Source organism: Phoca vitulina, unplaced genomic scaffold (genome assembly GCF_004348235.1).
Source record: "Phoca vitulina isolate PV1807 unplaced genomic scaffold, GSC_HSeal_1.0 scaffold7, whole genome shotgun sequence".
Lineage (NCBI taxonomy): Eukaryota > Metazoa > Chordata > Mammalia > Carnivora > Phocidae > Phoca > Phoca vitulina.
The window spans coordinates 61,618,394-61,641,995 of NW_022589710.1; the positions used below are offsets into that span (position 1 = coordinate 61,618,394).

Here is a 23,602-nt window from a genome sequence, read left to right on the forward strand (position 1 = left end):
GGGCAGGACAGTGAGCGTGGGAATGGGCAATTGCTTAATACCCGTACCTGGAAGTATTAGCACCTGTAAAATGGGCACATGCAATGCCCTGGAGCCCCCTTCCCCAGAAACCCTCCCTCCCCCACCCAAAGCATCTCCTCCAGGGGTGGAGGGCTGGTGAATGAATCTTTGAATGATACCTATTCCTGTGTTTGATGTTCAGTAATAATGAGCTTGTATGCAGGCTGAGTCACCAAACCTGATTCACGTCTGTGCCAAACATATAGCCATACAATTCCAGAGGCACAGCGTCACCGGTCCTGGAAATTCATTCATTCAACAACCATTAATTGGGTGCCTGGTAACCTACTGATTCATGAGTCGGAAGTGGGTAAAACATTATTTAGAAGCTACACAAGGGCAGGCAGGTAACTTAATGTTATTGGGCACGTGTTCCCTAAGCACCTGTCCTCTGATCTTGAACAAACTATACTTACGTGGCCTTGTTTAGGAATTAATGAGAGCCAACTAATCTTTCAGAAGACCTCAATTTGCAGTTTTGGTCAAAAGCCCATCAGTCTTTACAAATGAAGACCTGTCTTTCTGGGTTGGGCTAACTCCTTTGCTAGTTAAAAGCTTTCTGTGTCTTTAAAAGGGGGCGGCACCCTGTCAAATGAACCCTAAAGCATAGGCTGAAGGCGCGTGAAGTCCCACCCACTTTCTGTGACGTCCTGTGGCCCGGCTCCTGATTGCCCGCCTCGGACGTCAATCGCGGGGCGTGTGTCTTGCTGGGACACAGTGGTGGTCTAGCCTGTGGTTTGCGGAGCGGTCGGGTGTATTCTCCGCTCGCCCCCACGCCTTCGAGGCCCCCGCCGCCCGACCCAACGGCGGACCCAGCCAGTGGCTTCCGCGGCGCCCTCCCGCACCGGATCGCTCCTCGCTGGGGCGAGACCTGGCCCGACGGCTCCGGTCACTATGGTCAGTGGTCGTGGGGGGAAGCGGGGGAGGAGGAGGTGGAAGGGGGGCGCGGTAGGCGGGCTCGCCGCCGGGGCGCATGTGCGCTCGCGGGACGGGGGACGAGCGTGCGGCTCAGTCCCCAGCCCGGGTCCCGCGGCGTTCGGACCCCTGGGAATAGTGAGTCGGGACGGATGCCGGGGGCCCCGTCCTTCCTGGGAAGGCCCTGCAAGGCCCCGCCGTCCCCCGTGGACGCCCAGCGAAGGGGACCCAGCTCGGCCTCTAGGATCCCGACCCCTGGCGCTCTCGTCCCCGGTGTCCCCGAGGGTGCCGCCGCGACGGCGCAAGGTAGGCGCCCTCGACGGGAACGGGAACCGGGAGGCTCCAGGGCTAAGGGTCGCCCTCTTTGTTAAGTAGCCCCCCGCCCCCCCCCAGTGGGCAGCTCACGGCGCCACCCACGCAGGGGCTCGGGCATCGGAGACCTTCCCCTCCAAGCCCCACAAGTGACCTAGGAGGTGCAGGAGCGGCCGGTCGGGGGACATCCTGTCCATCCCGCAGATGAACAGACGGCGTGTGCATTAGGACACACATGCAGAGGCTGCCTCAAGTTGTGAGGCACGTGAATTAGGGGTCCAGGCAAAGCGAAGACTAGAGGAACCCCTGATTCAGAGCGGAAATGGCCCCAGAGACACTCTGAGCCAGGCCAAACCTGGAACTTGGGTAGTTGGGGAAACTGAGGCCCAGGTAAGGAAGGGGCTGGGACTGATTGTGGTGGACCTGGGACTTGAACACAAGCCTCTGGACTCCCAGTCCGGTGCTCCTTGGGTTACATCAGTCCATTTTCCAGGTTGTGGGGGGAGGGGTCAGGCACTCTGCGAGGGACTGGGTGTGATGACTGCCTAAAACCCTTTAATCCTCAGCCCCCAGCTCCAGGGAGCCTGTAGAGTGTAAGGGCTGGTGGCCCCTATGGTGGCTTGGGGTCACACAGCTCTGAGTTCAGATGCCACCTCCACCCCTTGGAAAGCCAAGAGGCTTTGGTTGGTCTTCCCCCGCCCCCCCCCCCCCCCGGCACTATTTTGTGCATCTGCACAACGGGCACTGCGAGGACCGGGTGAGGTGATGCCCGTGGGGCGCTTGGCCCAGGTAACGAGCTGTGGTTGTTCCTGTGATAACAGAGTCCTGGAAGTGGGTGGACACAGGTGTCTGGTTCTTCTTGGCCTTCTCCCTCCCATGTCTGCTCGGGGAGATGGTCACCCCTCCAGGATGCTGCTGGGCTGGGGCATGGGTCAAAGCATGGTCATGGCCTGGCACATTCTGAGTGTGGTGTGGGCAGCAGGTCATCCAAGTTGGGGGACCATCCTGGACAAAGCAGCCTACTGCTGGGGCATCTAGAAGCATCAGCTTCCTGCTTCTACCCAGTGCCCAAGCGTTTCCCCGGCTCTGCTGCTCCTGGAAGGGGGCCCAGGCATTTCTGCATCTGTCACCCACCAGGGAGTGGCAGGGGCTGAGGTAATAATGGCTTTAGCCACCCCGGAGCTGGAGCCTGGCATGCCTTCTGGCCACCACTGGGAAGCTGAGAGGAGGGCAGGGACGGTGGGGGGGCGAGGACCTGAACTTTTGGTCTTTGTGCTACACAGCGAGGCCTCTGACTCCACCTTCCCCGCTGCCCTGGACTCTCAAGACCGGAAATTAGAGGGCAGATGGGGTCAGAAGCACCAAGCCCTCACCCTGTCAGGGAAGGCTTGGGGGCCTTGGAGAGGGGTGAAGTGGTTAATCCACCGAATAGGATGTCCGCCAGGGAATCACAGGGTGGGAGAGGGCTGTGCAGTGTCTGTGTTCCTTTTTGTTTACCTGGCATTTATTGAGCACCTACTGTTAGCCACGCACCGTGCTATGCGGGCTCTGGGGTGATTGCTGTGTTTCTGCGTGGTGTGAATGGTGCTGTCTGTGCGGGGGCTGCAGGGGAGAGGAATGTCCTTGGGAAATACAGCATCTTCTTTCCTCTCCCACTTCAAAGTCACTGGGCTAGGCTGGAGGAAGGGTCCCACGTAGGAGACACAGGGCCCCTTAGGAAGGCAGGGGCCGGGATGAGGTCCAGGCCTGGGGCGGCCACTGGCTGGGGCTGTTAAGTAATAAGTGCTCACTCAAAATGCATTTAACATCTGGTGATTCAATGAGTGTGCGAGGTGAACAGTAAAACCACAGGGCCCTTCAGTGCTTTACTCTTTTATTTGTCAAACAAGCCCCCAGGAGGCAGGCACCCTAGTCATGCCCCATGATGGGCAGTGATGAGAAAGACGAGGGGCGTGACCTCTCTTAGGAGCTCACTGCCTGTTGGTCAAGACAGAGCTGGACACAAGCAATTCCTGAGCTACTGATCATGGCCCCAGAGGCCTGACTGAGGGCTTTGGGAGCACAGCAGAAAGCTGGTACACTCTGAGGGTGCAGGAAATATCAGGGAAGGCTTCACAAGGGAGTCTTTTGAATGGGGTTTTGAAGCATATATAGGAGTATTCAGGAAGGCTTTGAGGAATAGTACATTCCAGGCAGGGTGCGACAGTGTGCTTAAAGGCCTGGAAACATGGTTAAGATTGGGATATTCTGGGAAAGGTCTGTGTGGATGCATGGGGCTCAGAGGAGGGAGGGGAGATGAGTCAGGAAAGTAGGAAGGGTCAGGATGTGCTGAGAAGGGCTTCATATGCTGTGCTGTGGGCTTTGAGTTTTATTCTGCTGATGGGGAGGGAGCAAGAACCGTAACATACTTCGGGCAAGTACGAGGTGGTTGACTTGGATGAGCTCTCTGGCAGTGCGGTGGACACAGGGTTGGGAGGTGGCCAGGCTGGGTGAGACCCGCTCATGCATTTGTTCACCTGGCCACTCAGTGCGCATTTTTGGAGCATGACTGCGTGCCAAGCACTGGGGGATCTGGTCTTGACAGGTGCGCAAAATCCCTGCCCTCGTGTTGTTGACATTCTAGTGGAGGGACAGACAGATTGCAAGGAAATGAGTGAACCTACGTGGCAGCCAATGCACTGAAGAAATAAAGCAAGTCAAGGCGGTGGGGGGCGGGGGAGGGGCGACTTTACACAGGGCGCTCAGGGAGGACCTGTCTGAGGAGGTGATGCCACCTGAGTCTGAAGAAGAGGAGCAACCTAGGCAGCAGGAATAGCATGTGCAAAGGCCCTGAGGTGGAAACGGGCATGTCTTATTGGAGGAACTCAAAGAGGGTCATTGAGGCTGGAGCTCTGGGAGCAGAAGGTAGGCAAGGCCAGATGTTGTAGGACCTGGCAGGGTTGTCATCGAAATTCTTTTCCTACGGTGAGGGGAGCCCCGGGAGGGAACTGAGGAAAGTTGTGCCCTCCTCTGGCTCACATGGGCAGCAGCCTTTGCTGGCTGCTGTGGAGGATTGTGGGGAAGGGGGGCAGGAGCGGAAGCCGGAGGTCAGTTGGGCCGATGCTGTTGCAGCCTCCTTGAGGTGGCGACTCTGGCCTGACCCAGGAGCAGAGCCGATGGGGAAGAGAGGTGTGCAAGCGGGGTCCTAGGTTTGGCCTGAGCTCCGGCTGGATGGAGGGGCCTTTCGGGGAGCCGAGACCCCTGGAGGGGAGGCAGGGGTGGAGCGAGAGAGCAGTTGGGGCACGGTAGCTGGGGGATGCTGGTCAGACATCCTGCTGGCTGCTGGCTGTTGGAGGCCAGAGCTTCAGGGAGAGGTCAGGGCCAGAAATGAAAATCGGAGGGTCCTTTAGGAGATGTGTGAGTCCAGGCATCAAATGAGAGAGTGGCTGGGGTCTGAGTTCACGGTCTCTGCAAGGCTAGCCAATAATTGTGACCCAAGAGGGGTGGGAGCCCACATGCAGGGTCTTCCCTGTTTCCTTAGCTGAACAGCACAGAAGGGGCCTGTGGGGGGCAGGCTGAGTAACAGCCCCCCGAGGATGTCCACACCTAATCCCCAGAACCTGTGAATAAGGTCCCTCACATGGCAACAAGGGCCTCACAGGTGTGGTGAAGTTAGGGGTATTGAGATGGGAGAGGGCCCTGGATCACCCGGGCGGGCCCAATGATGTAATCACAAAGGTCCTTATCACAGGGGCGGGGCAGAGGCGAGGCGGGGGGGCGGGGGTGTTTTCAAGTGAGGAGTTGGGACAGTGGAAGGAGGGGGATCATGAACCAAGGAACACAGGTAGCTTCTAGAAAGTGAAAAAGGTAAGGAAATGGGTTTTCCTCTGGAGCCCCCAGAAATGCAAGGTAACAAACGAGTGTTGTTTTTAAGTCGCGGAGTTTGTGCTAACTTGTTATAAGCAGCAACAGGAAAGCGGTTCAGGGCACTAGGTCTTCCCTAGATCTTTTGCCTCCAAACATCATGATCACTCATCAATTAAAAAATTGATCATTCTGTGCATTCATGTATTATACATCCCGTCCTAAAGTAGACAATTCAAAGGGCGTTTCCTTCCAGCTCCGGCAGCAGCCCACTGTGGAGACCCCAGCCCCAGGCAGGCAAGACCAGGGCTGGGGCCCCGGGGAGCCTTGGGAAGTGACAGGGACCTTCTGAGAGGAGAGGGGAGGCTGGCCAGGTTCGGAGCCCTGTCCAGGTGACCCCTGGAAGCTCTAGCCTCTACTGTGAAGGAGCTGGTAGCTTGAGGTCAGGCCACACGGTGAGTCGTGGCTTCTGGGGCACGGGGCTGGTTAACGAGGCTGACTCAGCCTGTGGTCAGCCGTGCCCGTGGAGCAGCCTCAGAGGGAGGTCGGGCTGGCCGCGGGCTGGCCTTGCCTGCTGGGGCCCAGGGTGGGCCTGTGAGAGGCCCACCAGCACCTCAGAGCCTGGGTTCAGGGATGTGCACAGACGCAGTAAAGGGTACATTGAGGGGGGCTCTGTAGGCAGAGGTGTGAGCCCGAGGCCTGACTGTTGAGGAGCTGGCAGGAAGTAACAAGAGGACACACGCGAGGGCCAGATGGGTTCTGTTCCTGGAGGATGAAAAGGTGCTGGAAGGCACCCAGGTCTGTTGAATACTTTTTTTTTTTTTAAGTACGCTCCAAGCCCAGCACGGAGCCCAATGTGGGGCTTGAACTCACGACCCTGAGATCAAGACCTGAGCTGAGATCAAGAGTCAGATGCTTAATCAGCTGAGCCCCCCAGGTGCCCCCTGTTGAATACTTTTGATGTGCTGGGTGAGCAGGGTCCAAGTCCCTACCAAAGATTGCCTCACTGTGTGACCTCAGGCAGATGGCTTGACCTCTCTGTGCCTCCGTGTCCATTTGTAAAACACATACTTCAAGGCTTAAATGAGATAATCCACAGCACCTGCCCAGCAATGGTGGTTTCATTCATTCAGCAAGTGATCACTGAGCACCTGCTGGGTACCACCTGCTGGAATGCCCCAAGGACTTGGGGTACACCGTGAACAGAAGGGACCAAGGACCCTTATCTTTTGGAGCTTTATTGTCCTACTGTCTTGCTTCTCATGAAAGCCCAGGGAGACTGAATTCAGGCTTTGAGCTGTACCTATTCCAAGAGGAGCCTACTGAGAACTCATGGGAGGGCAGGGGTCTTGCTTGGGATCACATGTCATCTCATGAGACAGGCCTTTAGGACCGGTTGGACTGAGCTGCCAGAGCCCACTCCTTTTGGCTCTGCCCCTCCCTGTCCTGCAGCCTGTGTCAGCCCAGCCCATCATCTCCCAGGGGTACCTGGAGATCCTCGAACAAACCCAGGCACATGGGGTTCCCTCAGGCAGGGATGCAGAGCTGTGGGATCGAACTCCCCCATCACCCTGGTGGGGGGCCACTCCCTTTCCCCTCTTGGAGGCATCTTCAGAAGCTTTCAGGGCTTTGAACCAAAGTGGTTGGATGCACGGACCGGGCTGTGGGTGGAGAGCTGGGTGAGCCTGGCTTTTTGTTGGTCTGAGGCTGGTGGAGCAATGCTCGGGGCTAGTGGCCAGGTTTTCAGTCTGTAGAGAGAGGCTTTGGAGGGAAGACCAGAGGAAAATGGGGAACCTGAGTCTCCCTGCATTTGGAGGGGGTATGGCCTCGGGCTGGGATCAGCCACAGTAGATGCTTGGATTTCTGCCCAGGCTCTGGAGGCTGCGGGAGGAAAAGGCCAGGGAGACCGAGGCCAGGCTCCCAGCGAGGACTCACACCTGCTCTGAATGCCGAGCCCACCTGCGAGTGCATGGGGCTGGGTCCCAGGATTGCTGGGGAAGAGCCAGTGATGGAAGAAGTGTCCTTTGCTCACTCTGAAATATAGGCCTCGACTTAACCTGCTAAATGCTGTTTCCAAGCAGAGTTGCCAGCTACCTAATTAGCATATGTATCTGCAAAACAGCAATTAAAGGCTGAGATCCTTTCAGGTGTCCTGATTAGTCTGACGGGACATTGTCAGGCCTGGGCTTTCAACATAACATCCTGGAAAATTTCAGCCACGATTAGAATATAATAAAATAACACCAATTAGAGTCAGCCAACGTCAAACCCAGAGAGCATTGTACCAGATATATGGGCCAGTATTTGAGGCTATGCCCAGGTTCTCCCTGGCATTTGAGACTCTAGTTTTTCCCCAGAGCTGTGACCAGGGCCATGCTGCTGGGGAGGGGAAGAGGGAGGGGGATGGGGACCTCCTGGACCTGATTTGGGCCATTCTGGAAAGCCCGGTGCCCCTGGCGCCCCGATAAATGCACCTGTGACCACTAGGGGGCGCTGGAGCTAACCCGAGGCTCCATCACCTGTGGTGGAGGAAGCCCACCAGGGAACCATTTGTCAGGAGGGGTAAATCTTAAAATAGTATTGAGTGAAGCAAAATAAAAAGGTCACAATATCTGCAGAATAATCTGTATGCACATTTAAAACACACGCATACATAAAACAACTCTATAGTTTTAAGAAGACCAATAGATTCCACTTAAATGAGGTCCCTGGGATAGGCAGATTCACAGAAAGTCAGATGGTGGCTGCAGGGGCTGGGGCGGGGGGAGGCGGGAATGGGGAGTTAATGTTTAATGGGTAGAGGGTCAGGTGGGGATGATGAAAAAGTTCTGGGGATGGAAGGTGGTGATAGTTGCACAATCATGTGTGTATTAAATGCCACGGAACTGTAAACTTAAAAGTGGTTGTGGGGGTATATTTTATATACTTTCCCTCAATAAAAAGACAAGTACTTATTGAAACACGTGCCACAGTGACTACCTGCTGGGCGGGGGGGGGGGGGGGGGGGGGGGGGGGGGGGAAGGGTGCATGGGAACAGGGACAAAGGAGAAGCCAGTGTTGACAGTGGGGCTCTCGAACCCCGAGTATGATGAGCTCTGCCCTCAGTGGCCAAGAGGCGCCCCGAACTGCTATTTAATATTTTTCCTTTAAATTCAATAGCCTAAGGAAATTTGCCCCCCAGGCCAAGTTTATATTATGGCAAGTGGAAAACCTAGATCGGCTTTCCTGGTCCAAGGGGCGTGTCCCTTTCCCTGCTCTACTGCTAATATTCTCATTTTGACCCTTGATGGCGCTTTGCTACCATCTTCAGTACTTATCCTTACATAGTTCAGATTAATTCCTTAAACTCCTTTCCATGCCTCCATTACTATCCTCTCAGAAACGACTGAATACAATTAAGTACAGGCTCCCCCGCCCCGCTGTCTGCCTGGGTTTTGTTTGGGGCGGGCCAGGCAGGAGCAGCGTTAGATACCAGTGGTACTGCTTTTTAATCCGCGTTTAGAAAGGCCCGAGGGGCGCCTGGGTGGCTCAGTCGTTAAGCGTCTGCCTTCGGCTCAGGTCATGATCTCAGGTTCCTGGGATCGAGCCCCGCATCGGGCTCCCTGTTCCGCGGGAAGCCTGCTTCTCCCTCTCGCACTCCCCCTGCTTGTGTTCCCTCTCTCGCTGTGTCTCTCTGTCAAATACATAAAATAACATCTTTAAAAAAAAAAAAGACCCGAGCCAACATTTTAAGTCAGCGGCCTGTAAAAACAAGCCTTTTGTTAGTGAGGTGGGTAATGGGACTTTGGAATGAAGTGAGAGTGAGTGAGAGGGTGCCATCGGGCGGGCATGCTGGCTGTGTTGAAACATACCTGAGGGTCACCTTGCTTTTCCCTCAAAACCACAGAAGTGGATTTTTTATTCTGAAACTTACAGGGTCCTTTATTAGCACATAGTAGTAGGAGTGCAAGATGAACCGTACAGCAACCGTTGTTATGCCAATAATGGAACTCTTCCATGATTTAGAATAGATCCAAACACGTTCACTTCTCATAAAAATGCCAACCAAGTTAATAAAACAGGCTTGTTTTTTTTTTTTTTTGGTTTTGTTTTTAAGCTCTGTACCCAATGGAGGCTTGAACTCATGACCCAGAGATTAAGGTCGCAGCTCTACCTACTGAGCCAGCCGGGTGCCCCCCAAAGCTGGCTTTACGTTTAAAAAGAATTGCAAATGAAAATGGAACCCTTTGGGGCACCTGGCTGCCTCAGTCGGTAGAGCTGTGACTCTTGATCTCTGGGTCGTGAGTTCAAGTCCCACGTTGGGTGTAAAGCTTACTTAAAGAAAATGGAACACTTTAGGCTCCCTGCTTACTGGCCAAAAGACACCAGCAGAGTGGGAAGGAGTTAAAAGTATGTTGGAAACCAACTTTCTCATTGGCATGATTAGAAATTTTGAAGGAAACTGACAAGAGAATAACTTTCCCTCCTGATGTCCTGATGTCTTTTAATGTCATGTCCGGACATCACCTGTAAATCATCTCTTGTTCCCTCTGTGATGAGTGTCCTCAGACTGGGGGACACTGCTGGAGGCACTGAGCTGGGTAGAGAGGTAGGCTGTCTGCCCGGCTGGGGCCACGGGGGCAGGAGGTTGGGACCTGGCCTGATGGTGCAGAGGCCCTAGCCTGCCCTGCACACAGTGTTCCTTTAAGGTCTAGCAGCCTTGCTCCCGCAAGAGCTAGACTCTGAGCTCTGTTTGCCTAGCAGTTTGGCTTGGTAGAATTTCCATGGGTTTCAGAGTCAGACAAATCTGCATTAAATCACCTCCTGGCCCAAGGGACCTGACCTTGTCAGTGGAGTGGATATAATAACTGTTAGTGGGGAATTAATGAGATAATGGGGATATGTAAGCCTCTGTCCCAGAGCTTGGCACATAGTAGGTGCACAATCATGGCATCTGTTATTCTCTACATCTTGGACTTAGGATAGCAGATCATCCAACCATTTTCCACATAATTGGCTTTCGGCCTCATGGTCACAGAATGGCTATTGTAATGTAGACATTGCATCTGCACTGAAGGCAGGAAGGAAGAGGAAGGAATAGGACATGCCATCTCTGTTCCTTTTATCCAAAACCAAAAGCCTTCCCCGAGCCCCGCAGAATACTTGTCATGGATCCAGTTGACCAGCCCTGATCACCTGGATGCCCATAGATAAAAGGAAGGCTAGAAAAATCATTGAAGAAGAGGTTAGGGTTGTCATGACTTAGCCCAGACATTTTCTACCACATTGCCTGGAGTAAAACAGGGGCCCTGTTAGTAAGGAAGAAATGGGTAGTGGCTGATGGAAAAGCAGCCCACAGTATCTGCCCCAGCATGGTTATTTCACAACTCCTGATGGTTCCCCTGCCCCTGTCTGAGCTGAAGTGAGGACTTAATTTTGCAAAGAATGTGGGTATGGAATGGAAGCTTCCAGAAATAAAACCCAGAATCTCTTCCCCCACCCACCAAGCATTTGCATGCCCTGTTCCCTCTTTTAGAAAGCCTTTTCCTCCTGTGCTTCTTGGGACAACACATTCATCCTTCTTCACTCAGGTTTTCCTCTGGGAAGTTGGTCTGACCACCACCACCCCAATCCAGGAGAGGGCATGTTTGAGACCACCAGAAAGGGAGAAAAGGAATAAAGTGTGAGTTCAAGGGAGATCCCAAGCCTGACTTGGATGAGGTGGGGCAAGCCGGAAGGCTTCCTGGAGGCAGTGGCTTTTATTCGTTTAACAAACCTCTCATCCCCTGCTCTGTTCCAGCCCTGTGATGGGCCCTAGGGCATCAGGTAAATGAAAGGTCTCGGGTAGTGTGACAAGCTGTCCTGTGCTAAGGGAGGCTGTGTAGCTTTGGAGACCTTGATGGCAGGGAGCATCCAGGCTGCCAGAAATGCCCCTTCCCAGTCAAAGCAGCTCATTGTCACAAGTTTGAGTCTGTCCAGTGTGGAGATGGGTAGCCCCAGAAGTCACTCACAGCTCGTTGTATGATCCTGTGGCCCAGCTCTCTGCTTCCAGTGCTGAGCTCTGGCAAAATCTAATCATCAAAAATCTAGACATTTTTTCCAGGTGGAAAGGGGCTTGTAACATCTAGGCTCTTCTGTAAGCCTTCAGCCCTATAGGATTGAGGTCATTGTCAAGTCCGTGAGGAGGCAGAGAGGCTGCCCAGGAAAGGCCCGTGTGGTCGGAGGCATAAAGTGAAAGTGGTGAGCTCTGACAACACCTCTGTCCAAAATGATGGCAATAAATGGATGGAAAACTGGATTTCCAGTCACAAAAATCCCAAATAACATCAACCGTACAGCCGTGCGGTATTGCGTAACTGTCCCCTTGGGTTATGTGCAGGCACCGGGGCCACTTCTCTTAAACTAAATGACATGTGACTTTAATACCAATTCTTCGTACATTATTTTCACGCTGGAATCAGAGCCGCTCTAGGGATGGGTTGGAGGCAGGGGTGCATCTGCCACTTCTCCGGGCAGAGTCTGGGCAGGAACAGCTTGAGGCAGAGAGGAGGCTGGCAGGGAGTTGGCTACTAGAACAGAGACGTCTCCTGCACTTTCCCTGACCTCAAAGCCGCCTCCTGCCATTACCTGCTCCCTGTGGATTTCTCCTCAGCCCTCCAGAGCCCTGCCTCTGGGCCAGGAAGCTGACCTCTAGGTTGGAATTGACCCGGACTCCAGCTAGGCTGCAGTATGGACTTCCGCCAGTAGGTGGTGTGTCTGCTGGATGTTCCAACCTCTATTTCCAGCTTGTCACACAGTGCTTGGTGCAGGCTGGATGTTTAGGAATTGGTGGCGAATAAAATGAATGAGTGAGACAGGAAGGACAGGAGACAAGGAGACACCTCATACTCCAGCATGAAGGCTCACTAGGTTCAAGGGGTTATACTCTAAATGAATCCATTCAGAAGGTACAGGATGACACCCCTACATGATGGGGCCGACCCTGGCTCCCTGTCCAGGGAACTGACATCCAAGATAACTGGGAATGTGCCCTTTGTGGGAAGGTACCATTCCCTGTGTCATGGATCTACTTGGTAGAAACCCGTCAGTTGCTTTGAAATTGTCACAGCTCTGCTTTTTCTTTCAGAGTGAAACATCTTTCAACCTAATATCAGAAAAATGTGACATTCTATCAATTCTTCGGGATCATCCTGAAAACAGGATTTACCAGAGGAAAATCCAGGTGAGACAGGTTTGTGGGGGGAGAGGATCTTACAGCTAATGTGCTGGAGCTGGGATTGGAGTCAAAGGTGCCATTTTGAAAGCAGAAAGGCTTAGCATTGGGGCCAGGCTCCCGGGCAAATTAAAGGGCTCCCAGAATATTGATGTTGGGCATCTGCCTCTCAGAAATCTTCTAGTTGCTATATATATATATATATATAAATATATAGAAATTAATATATATTTATATATAGCTAGGTACTATCCAAGTGCTTTATTTACTCACTGAGACCTCATTACAGTGTTGCAAAGTCAGTACTTTTATTACCCACATTTTACAGCTGAGGAAACCGAGGCATAGATACTAAATGGCAGGCCCAGTCCTACAGCTAGTGAGTGGACAAGCTGGGATTTGGACCAGGAAGCCTGATCTCATAAGCTGCATGCATAACCACAATGCTAGGACATCTCTCAGCGGGGAATGGCCACTCCAGCTGGGCTTTGTAAAAGGGGAGTTTGCCAGGTTGCAGGGACAGCTCACAGAACCAGGGCAGGAGGAGGAGCCTGGGCTCTTATCTCTGGGGCAGCATGCCTCTGCTTCTTTCTGCTCATTGGCAGGACTGTCTCCTGCAGCCCCAGGGAACACTTCCTGGGGCAGGTGCACGGGCTGGGCCGCAGGGACTCGTGTACCCTGCAGCCCTCTCAGGAGATGAGATGGGGTTCCCAAGGAGCATGACCTTAACTGCTGCCATGCCTGAGATGGGCCCTGTTAGTTCCAAGCTGTCTCATTGCTGTGATGGGAGCAGGGACCCCCTGACGCCTTGAAGACCATGCTTTGCTATCAAAACCCTGACTGTAGCCCCATGAGGCAGCCAAGGAGACTTGAGCGCATTTCAGGGGGAAATTGGCAGCTCAGAGCAGAGCTGGAGGTGAGTGGCCTGGGGAGGGCCACACCTTTTGAGAAATGTTTGAAGGACTGGCCAGACCGCTTAGTTATGTCTGAGGAGGTCTTTCCTACCGACTCTGCAGACTCCTGGCCCGCTGCTCAGCCACACCCCACCTCACCCCTCAAGGCCTCTGCTCACCCATGCCTCCCGTGCCACGCACACCACTTCTGCTCCTCTCAGTGCTATTCCTCCAGAAGCCTTCCTAGACTTCTGATGCCACTGCTCCGAGGCCCCCCGTGCTTCTCCTATCCTGTTATTAGTTCTGTAACGATCCATTTCCCCAGACTGTAGGCTGCCTGAGGGTGGACCATGACCCGTTCATCACTCGGTGCCTGCCACAAGGGCAGGCTCAGCACGGTTTTACGTTTGTGTGATGAAGGTAGCTGGGAGACTGTGAAGGCTCTGAGAGGAGGCAGCAGGTGCTACCTGGGGGAGGTGGGGGCCCTGGCTCCCACAGGACATGACACGAGGGGTGATGGTGGTGCAGATGACATTTCCTTCTCTGCCCCACAGGAACTCAGCAAAAGGTTCACCGCGATCCGCAAGACCAAGGGGGATGGGAACTGCTTCTACCGGGCCTTGGGCTATTCCTACCTGGAGTCCCTGCTGGGGAAGAGCAGGGAGGTCCTCAAGTGAGTGGGTGCCAGGGACCGCTGGGCGGGCCCGGGGGCCCGGGGTCTCCCTAACGGGGTTTCCTAGGCACGGGCTTGCCAAACCTGGAGAGTGAGCTGCCATGGCGGGGGTGGGGGCAGCCAGGCAGTCTGGGATGGAACCAGTGACCCCATGGGTGCCGGCACTCTGGCTTGAGCTCGCCTAGCTGGGTTGCATTGGTTGCCTTTTTGAATACTCACTCCAAGAAGAAAACGAAGCTTTGCCCATTTTGAATAATTTCGGCCGCCCCTATTCTTACATGTGTGTAACCAGGCATCTCCCTAGTCAGGCCTGGGTCTTGACCTGATGCTGAGGAGGGTCTCTGTCCAGCAGCTGCTCCCTAGAGCGACCCTTTAGGCCTTTGTGTCTAGGCTTAGGTCAGGGCTTCGCTTGTGTTACCATTTGCTCAAACTGCCTGGATCTTGTTGAGTGTGGTCTCGATTCAGAATGGTCTCGGTCAGGCTTCTGTTTCTCCCCAGCTCCCGGGAGACGCTCCAGCTGCTGGGTCTCAGAACACACTCCGAGCAGCAAGGAGCTAAGAGACCTGCTTCTCGATCTTGGAGCTCTCACTGCCCTGAGGGTATCTGATGACACGTCCGCCCCCCCCCCCCCATACATTACAGGGTAGTTAGTAGCATGCCTCACATCTACCTGCTAGATGCCCGGAGGACCTTCCTCCCCAAGTCATGACCATCAAAAATGTCTCCAGACTCCATCAGGTACCTCTTTCGTCAGGGAACAAGTCAACCCTGGCTGAGAATGGCTAGGTTAAGACCATCATCGCCTGTTCAAAATATAGATTCCCTCAAAAGGGATCGAAATTAGCCTAGCTGTTCCTTATTTGGAACGAGTCATTCCTGAACGACAAACTGATGGAGTCCCTTTTGATGGAGAGTCCCCTATCTCCTTCCCCATCTCCCCGCAGCTCTGCAGGGTCGAGACCGTGCAGTCCAGTGCAGGGCTTCCCCCCCCCACTACCCGTGTCCCCGAGTTGTACCATGCCAAGGTCCAGGGCTCTGAGGCCAGACCTCACTCTTGCTTACTTGCTGTGTGACTTTGGGCAAGTAACTCCACCTCTCTGAGCCTCGGTTTCCACATCAGTGGAAGGTGGGTAATTTTGCATACTCAGGGTGCTGTTGTGAGGACTCAGCAAGGTGATGCTCGCAAAGCCCAGCCCATGTGTATCTGTACCAGCCCTGCATGCTGTTTGCCTTCACCCCTGCACTCCTTCCAGGGCACCCTCCCTCCCCTGCGGTCATCACCTAGCAGGACACCCACACACAGACCCTGTTGTAGGCTGTGGGGATGCAGCAGAGAACGAGAGACACAACTCCCTGCCTGTGGAGCAGGCAGGCTAGAGGGCGAAGGCCATATGTGATATGTCCGATGGCAAGAAGTGTAGGAAAAAAACAGATGGGGAAGGTGGCCAAGTTGTCCAGGACGGGGGCAGGAGGCGGGGGATGGGGGGGTAGGGGGTGGTGCTACAGTTTTAAGTAGGGGTTGGAGCTAAGGGGGAGCGGGGTGCCTCATGGGCCTCTATAAAGACCCTGAATTTCCGCCTGAATGAGATGGAGCCCGAGGGTCTGAGCAGAGCACTGCCTGGCCTGCTGGCTGCTATCCACAGGACAGAGTGGGAGGGCACAGCAGGGGACATGCTCTGGGGGGGGGGGGGGGGAGGAGAGGATAACGGCAGCATGAGCAGGTGGAGGGGATGGGTTGGATTCCAGATTCCTGTAGAGTTGGCATCAACAGGACTCGCTCACGGCTGGGTATGGTGCGTGAGCCGAGGGGAGTCCGGGATGACTGCCCAGTGTGTTGCCGGAGTGTTCTCCGGATGGAAAAGCCACTTGTTGCAAGCGGGGGGCTGGGGAAGATTGGGAGCTCCATTTTGGTGATGCTGAGTCCAAAATATCTGTGAGCCTTCCAGTGGGATATACTGGGCAGTGGGATATACAAGGGTGGTGGTACTCCATCTTACAGTCGAGTGCACTGAGCCTCGGGAAGGTTACAAGCCTTGCCCAAAGCCACACTAAAGCTGGCGTGCAGCAGAGAGAGCGTCGCCCAAGTCCCAGTGCCGCCCCCCGTCCCCCCACTCACCTTGTCAGGTGGGAGTCCCAGCCTGGTCTTGGCTGGGCCTGCGGGGCGCTCATCAGTGCTTGGTACAGGGGGTCAGCAGTCATTGGTGAGATGCAGCTGGGGTTCAGGGGGGCCAGGGAGTTTCGGAAAGGGGGGCCCAAGCCCAAGAGCAGCTGAACAGCACAGCGTGTTCCCCACAGCTGTGGCCAGCGCGAACCTCCCCTTCCTGGTTTAAATGTTCGTGCTCCACACACACACACACACACCCCCACCGCCCCCTCCCCCTCAACGAGGCACCTGAGCCTCCCCCTCGAGCCTCTAGACACTTGTGAAAACCCCCTTCCTGTCCCACTGGGAGTCTAGCCTCCCTTCCTAGGGGATGGACTGCAGCTCAGCCAGTGCCAGCTGCCCCCCCCCCCCCACTTGGTCCTCCTTGCACGGGCTGCTACCCTCCCTCCACGGACCAGTCGCTGGTTCTGTAGCTCATCTCTGCTGCTGAACGTGTCCTGGGGCCAGGGGCTGCTGGGGCTCCTCGCCATGCCCCCTAGCCCCAGGTCTCGGGAGGGGCTATACTGTGAGGGGCCTGCAGTGGGAGCACAGAGGGAGGGGCTGGCACTGACAGAGCAAGCGCCGCCGCACCAGTTTAAAGGGTGGCCTGTGCTGACGAAGGCTTCCCGGCTGTGGGGCAGGGGGGCCTGATCGGTGGTGGTAACCCTTTCTGGGGCATAAATACTTTCAGCACTGGTTTTCAAGCTACTGTCATGGGGTCACTGAGCAGGGAGCAGGGAAGAGATAAACATCCCACAGCCCAGTCCTATCTCCACCACCACACAACAGACAGACACAGCCTCAAGGGCAGAGACAATTAAGAAACTGAGTTCTGAATATTTATCTTTGTGTTGGAGTATAGTTCAAGTGGTGCTGTGTGTAACACCTGGCTGGTCAAATCTTGAAAACTGAACAATTAGCTCCTGTGAGTAGGTACAGGCCGCTGGTTGACGGGACAGGTGTTAAGGAGTGAAATGCAAATGGGGAGTGGCCCTGGGGCGGGAGGGAGGCTGCAAAGGGAGAGGAGGTTGGGGAGCTTGGCTGGGGTCCTCCATTAGACATTCGTGCTGAGGAGCTGTGTCCTGAGGGAAAAGGCTGTGCTGCGTCACTCCGGAGGTCCCCGTGGAGAAGGGACTGGGAGCACGGGAAGGTTGGGCATGGCCCTGGCCAGAGATGGTGGTCATATGGCAAGAACCATGGGGACAGGAAGGAGGGACAGAGTTCAGAAACCTTTGAAAGGTAGAATCAACATGTCTGGGAGTAGGTGGTGACTACCTCAGTCTCCTAATCTGTGAAATGGGTGTAACACCCCCGTCCTGGGATTGTATACACTGGGGAGGACAGAAGTCAGTCACCTGTTAGTGACACACCCCTCCTCAGGTGTTGGGGGCAGTGGGTGAGAGCGGGAGGACACTCACTGTACAGCAGTGCTCCATCAGCATTTCCCCGTGAGCCATCAGTCTATCCCCTTTAGGTTCAAAGAACGTGTCCTGCAGACCCCAAATGACCTTCTGGCTGCTGGTTTTGAGGAGCACAAGTTCCGAAACTTCTTTAATGCTGTAAGTTAACCTGGGCAGGACAGCTGACGGTCCAGGTCCTTCCATGCTGGCAGAGCGGGCAGGAATGGGCACTGGCTGGAGCCCCCGCACAGCCCATGGCTCTGCAGTTATGTCCTTGCTCCTCCCAGCTGGGGAAGGACAGTTGCTTCTTGTGTGTGGGGACAAGGAGCCCAGGGCCCTGCCCTCCCACAGGGAAGAGGCACCTCCTTTGGGGCAGTAGCTCTCAGGCCGGAAACATCCCCCAGCCTCCTTCAGATGTCCCCTCTCCACCCTACAACCCTGATCCCCTTAGTGAAGGGGGCGTGGGGTTGGGGGATTCAGTTCTGAATCTATAAATAAGAATCCCAATAACCACAGTGATGGGAGGAGATCCAACTGCCGTTCCCTAGACAGGACTCTGGGCTAAGGTACACACTGCAGAGCATTTCTAACCCTCTACTTAGCTTGGTCCCAGATTGACGTATTTTGGTAACTCAATTTGAGGATTTCAAAATGGAAATACACATGGAGGGGGAGGGTCCTGTGGAAAGAGTCCCTTGGGGGAGGGTAGGTCTTGCCTGTGCCTCCCGACTGACAGCCCGGGGGGTGCAGTTTTACAGTGTGGTAGAGCTGGTAGAGAAGGACGGGTCAGTGTCCAGCCTGCTGAAGGTGTTCAACGACCAGAGCGCCTCGGACCAAATCGTGCAGTTTTTGCGCCTGCTCACCTCAGCCTTCATCAAGAACCGCGCGGAATTCTTCCGACACTTCATTGATGAGGAGATGGACATCAAGGACTTCTGTACTCATGTAGGTCCTCAGGGTCTCAAGCTTTGGGGACTTAGCCCCCAGCCCTGGGACCTGCTGTGTTAATACCCAGCTCCTGGGATTGTACACACTGGGGAGGACAGGGCAGTCAGCATGTGGGCCATGGGGAAGTGCCGTGAAAGCCCCTCTCCCCTCGGGAGACTTGAGTGCCATCATCCCTAGCCAGGGGACCTGATGTCACACCTGCATTTGTAATTTGAAGAACAAGATTAGCAAGCCAGAAACAGATCCTACTTGAGCTGCCTCCTGAACATGTGGCTCTGGGCAAGTACTTCCCCCATCCAGGCCTCTGATTTCCCATCTGAGAAATGAGGGCCTTGGACTAGACTGTTTCCAAAATTGCAGAGTAGCAGCCCCAAAGTCACAGTTGTCCTTAGATGTGTTTTGTTTTATGATGTATGCTATTTATCTGAAACGGAGCTGCCAACATTTAAACCCTGGGCAGCTTTCTTGACTCTCTGGATTTCTCTTGGAAGATCCAGTTCCCAGGACCTTATTCCTGCATGGCTACGGTCAGCAGGAGCAGAGTGGCGGCCACCCTGGTTATGTGGGACATACTTGCCAGCCTACCACCATCTCTGCCTCTCTCGGTTGCCTCTTCAGCATTCGGACTCACTCACTCGCCTAGCCCTATGGGAAATCCCTTCATGACGGTCCTCATCTGCTCTGAGGTTCTTTGGTTCTGTGCATTAACAAGCCCAAGCTCAAAAATTCTGCCCACCCCCGCCCTGATTCTTGAAAGTAGTGTTCTCACATACCACTAGAGTCTGGAATCAGAAAGATCTAGATTCAAGCGTTGCAGTTCTAGTGGGTTTCTGGCTGCTCTTCCTCACGGGGCTTCAGTTTCCTCCTCTAGAAACCGGGATGGCAGTACCTACCTGATGAGCTATCGTGAAGATTATTTCCCAGCATAGATGCTTTGACCCAGGGCCGTGAAAGCCAGGGCTGGACTTCATTTGTCTTCTGCCAGGCTTCCTTCCTAAACTGGGTTTGTTTTTTCATTCTGGCCTTTGCAGGAAGTGGAGCCCATGGCCATGGAGTGTGACCACATCCAGATCACAGCCCTGTCTCAGGCACTGAACATCGCCCTGCAGGTGGAGTATGTGGATGAGATGGACACGGCCCTGAACCACCACGTGTTCCCCGAGGCTGCCACCCCTTCCGTTTACCTGCTCTATAAAACATCCCACTACAACATCCTTTATGCAGCCGATAAACGTTGATTAATTTTAGGCTATGCAGTGGAGCCTGTCACCTAAAGGGACTGCGTTTTAAATGGAAAATTCCGGCTTTTCAATTTTTTAAGCAACTTAAACTATAATTAGAAAATGTACAGTCTTTTGGGCAAAGTCACTGGGAAGGAGGCCTACCCATTATGGACTGTGGTAACTTAGTGATATTGTTAGTATTTATTTTCATGGAGGATCAAATGCTTTCTAACTCAGGGCTACAAAGCCAGAACCCCTGGCTCTGCTCCCAGTTCCCTGAGACCCTGGGCAGGTCACCTCCCCTCTCTGGGCCCGTTTCTTCATCTAGAGAAGGTTCCTGCCAGTGCTGACATTCTGTTGTCATATAAAAAATAGGGCCCTCTGGTTTCCTTTCTGTGCCTCTCTGCTGGGGAGGAAAAGCTCAAGGTCAGAGGTCTTCAGTGACTTCCCAGTTCTACAAAAAAAGAATCCAGTCCAATCAGCTGTTAGACTGGACTTTGGTAGATGGCTGACGGAAGCATTGGCCAGTTGGCCAATGTGAGGGCTTCAGCGTGGTTCCAAACATTCACCATGGGAGTGTTTTCTTACCCTAACCTGAGGAGGAAAAAGAGACTTTTATGCCGAAGTCTAAAAAGGGGCCTTCAGGATGAAGCTCGGGTTGTTGTGGCCCTCTCTCCCTCTCTCAGGGCCAGACGTGCTTGCCTTTGGGCAGGCGCTCCAGGATTCTGCTGCTAGCCCCACCTGCACAGAGGCTCAAGGAAGGCTGGGGTCTGGGACCAGGAAGCTGTCTCACCACCCCCAACGCAGCCTGGAATGATAATCTAGGTAATCCTCCAGGTGGAGACAGCAGTACGTGCAGCCACAGACTCCAGCTGCGCAGGGCAGACAAGTTTTGCAAGGCGGTGTGTGGCTGCTTTCCCTTTTTCCCCTTCTGCTCAGTTTTGTGGGCTGGCAGGAAGTTAGGTGGGAAAGAACAGAGACAAGCCCAGGAAACTGGCAGTGAAGGAGATCTCTGTTGCGAAAACTGCCTAGAAGCCAAGAGCCCTGGCTGGCAGCCTCCTCATTCATCCACCTGGACGTGCCCCTTAATAACCTTGTCACCTTGCTGTCCCCAGGACCTTGAAGAGCCTTGGTTGATCTCGGGTACTGCTAGCAAGCTCTCTTCCTCTGTGGGAGGAAATGGAGACCGCAGAAGTGTGGAACTGCCCATGGGTGACTTCCCTAACCCAAGGCGTTTTCTCACAGGTTCCATTCTGCGGGGATTTATGCGTGTCAGCTGCCAGCCAGGCTGTGCACAGGGACTGGGCAGCAGATTGCTGAGGCCTTGTATACAAACAGCAGATTTGTATCATTCTTCTGCCTTTGTGAAGACAGATGTTAGGGTGCTTTAATGCCAGGCAGGGACCCAGGTTCCCCTACTGCCTCAGCTCGAGCTTAAACCCAAGGGCTCATGCAAAGTGATGTCACTTTTCCACAGGACTGTAAACCTGACCTTGATCTCTGAACTGGTGATGTCCCACCCTGCTCTGGGTAGGAGTGCTAGGATCTGTGACAAATATACTGGAAGAACAGGGGAAATGTTATGTGACTTGTGACTATCTCAAACCAAAGGGTATGAACACAGCACTGGGCTGAATGCCCGTGGCCGCTCCGAGGGGCTGCGGGATGGCCTGCGCCTCCGGCTGGCTCTCACGGACGGCATAAGCGGCAGCTGCCACTTCTTGGCATGTCCACAAAAGCAGAGGTTTCACTTTGGCAGCCTGGCTGGAGAAATTCCCTCTCAAGACTTCCTATGCTGTGCTTCCAGGTCTGAGAGCCCACCAGTGCTCGTATGGGACCCTCTTCCGAGGACAGATCCTATCAGTTTAGAATCAGAATGCCACAGACAGGCAAATTATTCTCATGTTCTTACAATGTGCTTCCCCTTTCCTCCACAAAACCACTGGTCCATTCCATGCTCTCTGCCTTCTCATCTGCCCCCAGATGGTCTGAAAGCAAGCACCAATGCCGAAAAGGGAGTGGCAGAATTCAGGAACTTGTTTAAATCCAGCCATCTGGGGAGGTTAACTTTGCTTGTCTACGGCAGCCAGTAATGCCGGCATTCACACTTCCTGGATAATTCTCCACCCACCTCACCAAGGCATCTCTGCCCAGACCAAAAGGGGGCAGGAGAGTTGCTTTGAGAATCTGTCTTTATAACTGCACATTTATTATTTTCCTTCCAAAGGGAACTTTATAAATGGGAATGTTTGGCAACAAAAAGAACTGTCCTTGCTTTTGACTGGGTTCTATTTTAAGCACAAAGGGGTTCTGGAGCCAGACCCACCTGGGTTTGAATCCTCCCTTTTCACTTACTAGCTCTTGGCCAAGAACTTCACCTCTGAGCCCTAATTCCCGTATCAGTGAAATGAAGACAACACCTACGCAGCACAGGGTCACTGGTTAGAGTGGAACAAGATTATGTAGGAGATCTGACACCCAGTGCTCTACAAGCGGGGAAGCAGCAGAACACTTGCTGCAATGTGGGCAAATACCTCTTTGGCAGGGACTCTGGCTTCCCAAACGGGGAAGTGTCAGGAGCCATTAGACAAGTCTAAGAACCATTTTCACACTGTGCAAAATGGGGGCAGGAGCTGTGGCTCAGTGAGCAGCTGCCCAGGGTTGGGGGAGGGAGGGCAGGCCCTACAGCTTCTCCCGGCAGTCGGTGGAAACATTTTCCTAGCATTAAAATGGTTTCCATGACAACTTTTATCCTGGTTTCTTAGTATTTGGTATCTGACATGCACTGAAGATCAGCACTCTCCCATAGGGCTTATGTGTGTGAGTGGATTAGCAGGAGAGAGCGGGTTCTCCTTTAGTGGAAGATCCATATACTCAGCAAGTTCTACCCTTGGGCTGGAGGTGCCAAAGAAACTACAGGATTCACCAAAGCTTTACTGTCATCAAGTCAAAGAACAGAACTGCCTGGGATGCTAACCTTATCTTTGAAAACCGACTCCCCTTAACACACTACCCCGCGCAAAAAAAAAAAAAAAGCATTTGCTGTTAAGGGACAAGGGCAGCATGTCAACAGCCATCGGTGGGTCTGTTTGACCTGTGACCAGTAGCCTCAGGCCTCTCATGACTCAGGGGCCGCTAAGTCTCCTTAGGGCTGCTCAAACCACCACTGTATCATCTGGATAATGGTGAGTCCCCTGCCATCCTCCACCAACTGTCACCCAAGAACTGATCTCGCAGACTAGGATTGTTTCCTACTGCATTCTCCTCTCTGGGTCACTGGTGACCCTGGGGAGACATTCCTTAACAACACTGCTGTCCTTTTAAGACTGAAGCAGTTTTCTGTACATGCCCGCAAGGAAATATCCACGGTTTTAATCCCAGGTCTGCCATTTGGCCGCTCTGTGATCTGAGCAAGTTTAAACCACTCAGTGTCACCTTCTCAACTACAAAAAGGTATTAGGACTTGTATCTCAGATGCTTGTTAGACACCAAATGATAGGGACGCCTGGGTGGCTCAGTTGGCTAAGTGTCTGCCTTTGGCTCAGGTCATGATCCCAGGGTCCTGGGATTGAGTCCCTCATCGGGCTCCCTCCTCGGCAGGGAGCCTGCTTCTCCCTCTGCCTGCCCCTCCCTCTACTTGTACTCTCTAAAAAATAAAATCTTAAAAAAAACCCCAAATGATAAAGTAGATGACAGTGCCTAACAGTGCTTGGTACTTGATCAGCACTCAAGGATACCTGACTCTGAGTTCAGTCCAGCTCTCCTACTGTAGTTACCCAGAGGGGCTGAGGGAACACTGCTGCCATCCTGCCAACCTGTCAACCATGAAGCCGAGGGGACATGTGTTTAGAAGTCCAGACTTAGCTGTGAAGAAATCTATGCTTCTCTGGCAATTGTGGCTCCTCACCTAGACTAACCTAGAGAAAGCTGGGGGGGGTGCCCACACACACACTAAGAAGTCACTGGTTCCCTCAGCACGTATTAACATCATGCCCTGACC

General features: G+C 53.8%; 1 protein-coding gene across 2 annotated transcripts; it reads left to right on the top strand.

Moving 5' to 3' along the window:
• The first annotated feature begins 762 nt into the window (after window positions 1–762).
• OTUB2 (OTU deubiquitinase, ubiquitin aldehyde binding 2) lies at window positions 763–23,162 on the top strand. 2 transcript variants are annotated; one of them, XM_032405854.1, is made up of 6 exons: window positions 763–957; window positions 12,236–12,331; window positions 13,770–13,888; window positions 17,506–17,590; window positions 18,182–18,376; window positions 19,411–23,162. In XM_032405854.1, exons 1-6 carry the CDS (start codon window positions 955–957, stop codon window positions 19,615–19,617), a joined length of 705 nt encoding a protein of 234 aa, XP_032261745.1. In that variant the 5' UTR covers window positions 763–954; the 3' UTR covers window positions 19,618–23,162. The 2 variants fall into 2 exon arrangements, with proteins under 2 accessions (XP_032261745.1, XP_032261744.1); XM_032405853.1 differs by lacking the exon at window positions 763–957 and having other exon boundaries at window positions 9,371–12,331.
• Window positions 23,163–23,602: the final 440 nt, after the last annotated feature.

Excerpts from the sequence above, each read along its gene's own strand:
- OTUB2 (XM_032405853.1), top strand. The coding sequence starts at position 12,134 with ATGTGCCCTTTGTGGGAAGGTACCATTCCCTGTGTCATGGATCTACTT. Across the intron at positions 13,889-17,505 it reads AAGAGCAGGGAGGTCCTCAA|GTTCAAAGAACGTGTCCTGC; the intron begins GTGAGTGGGTGC and ends TATCCCCTTTAG. Across the intron at positions 17,591-18,181 it reads TCCGAAACTTCTTTAATGCT|TTTTACAGTGTGGTAGAGCT; the intron begins GTAAGTTAACCT and ends CGGGGGGTGCAG.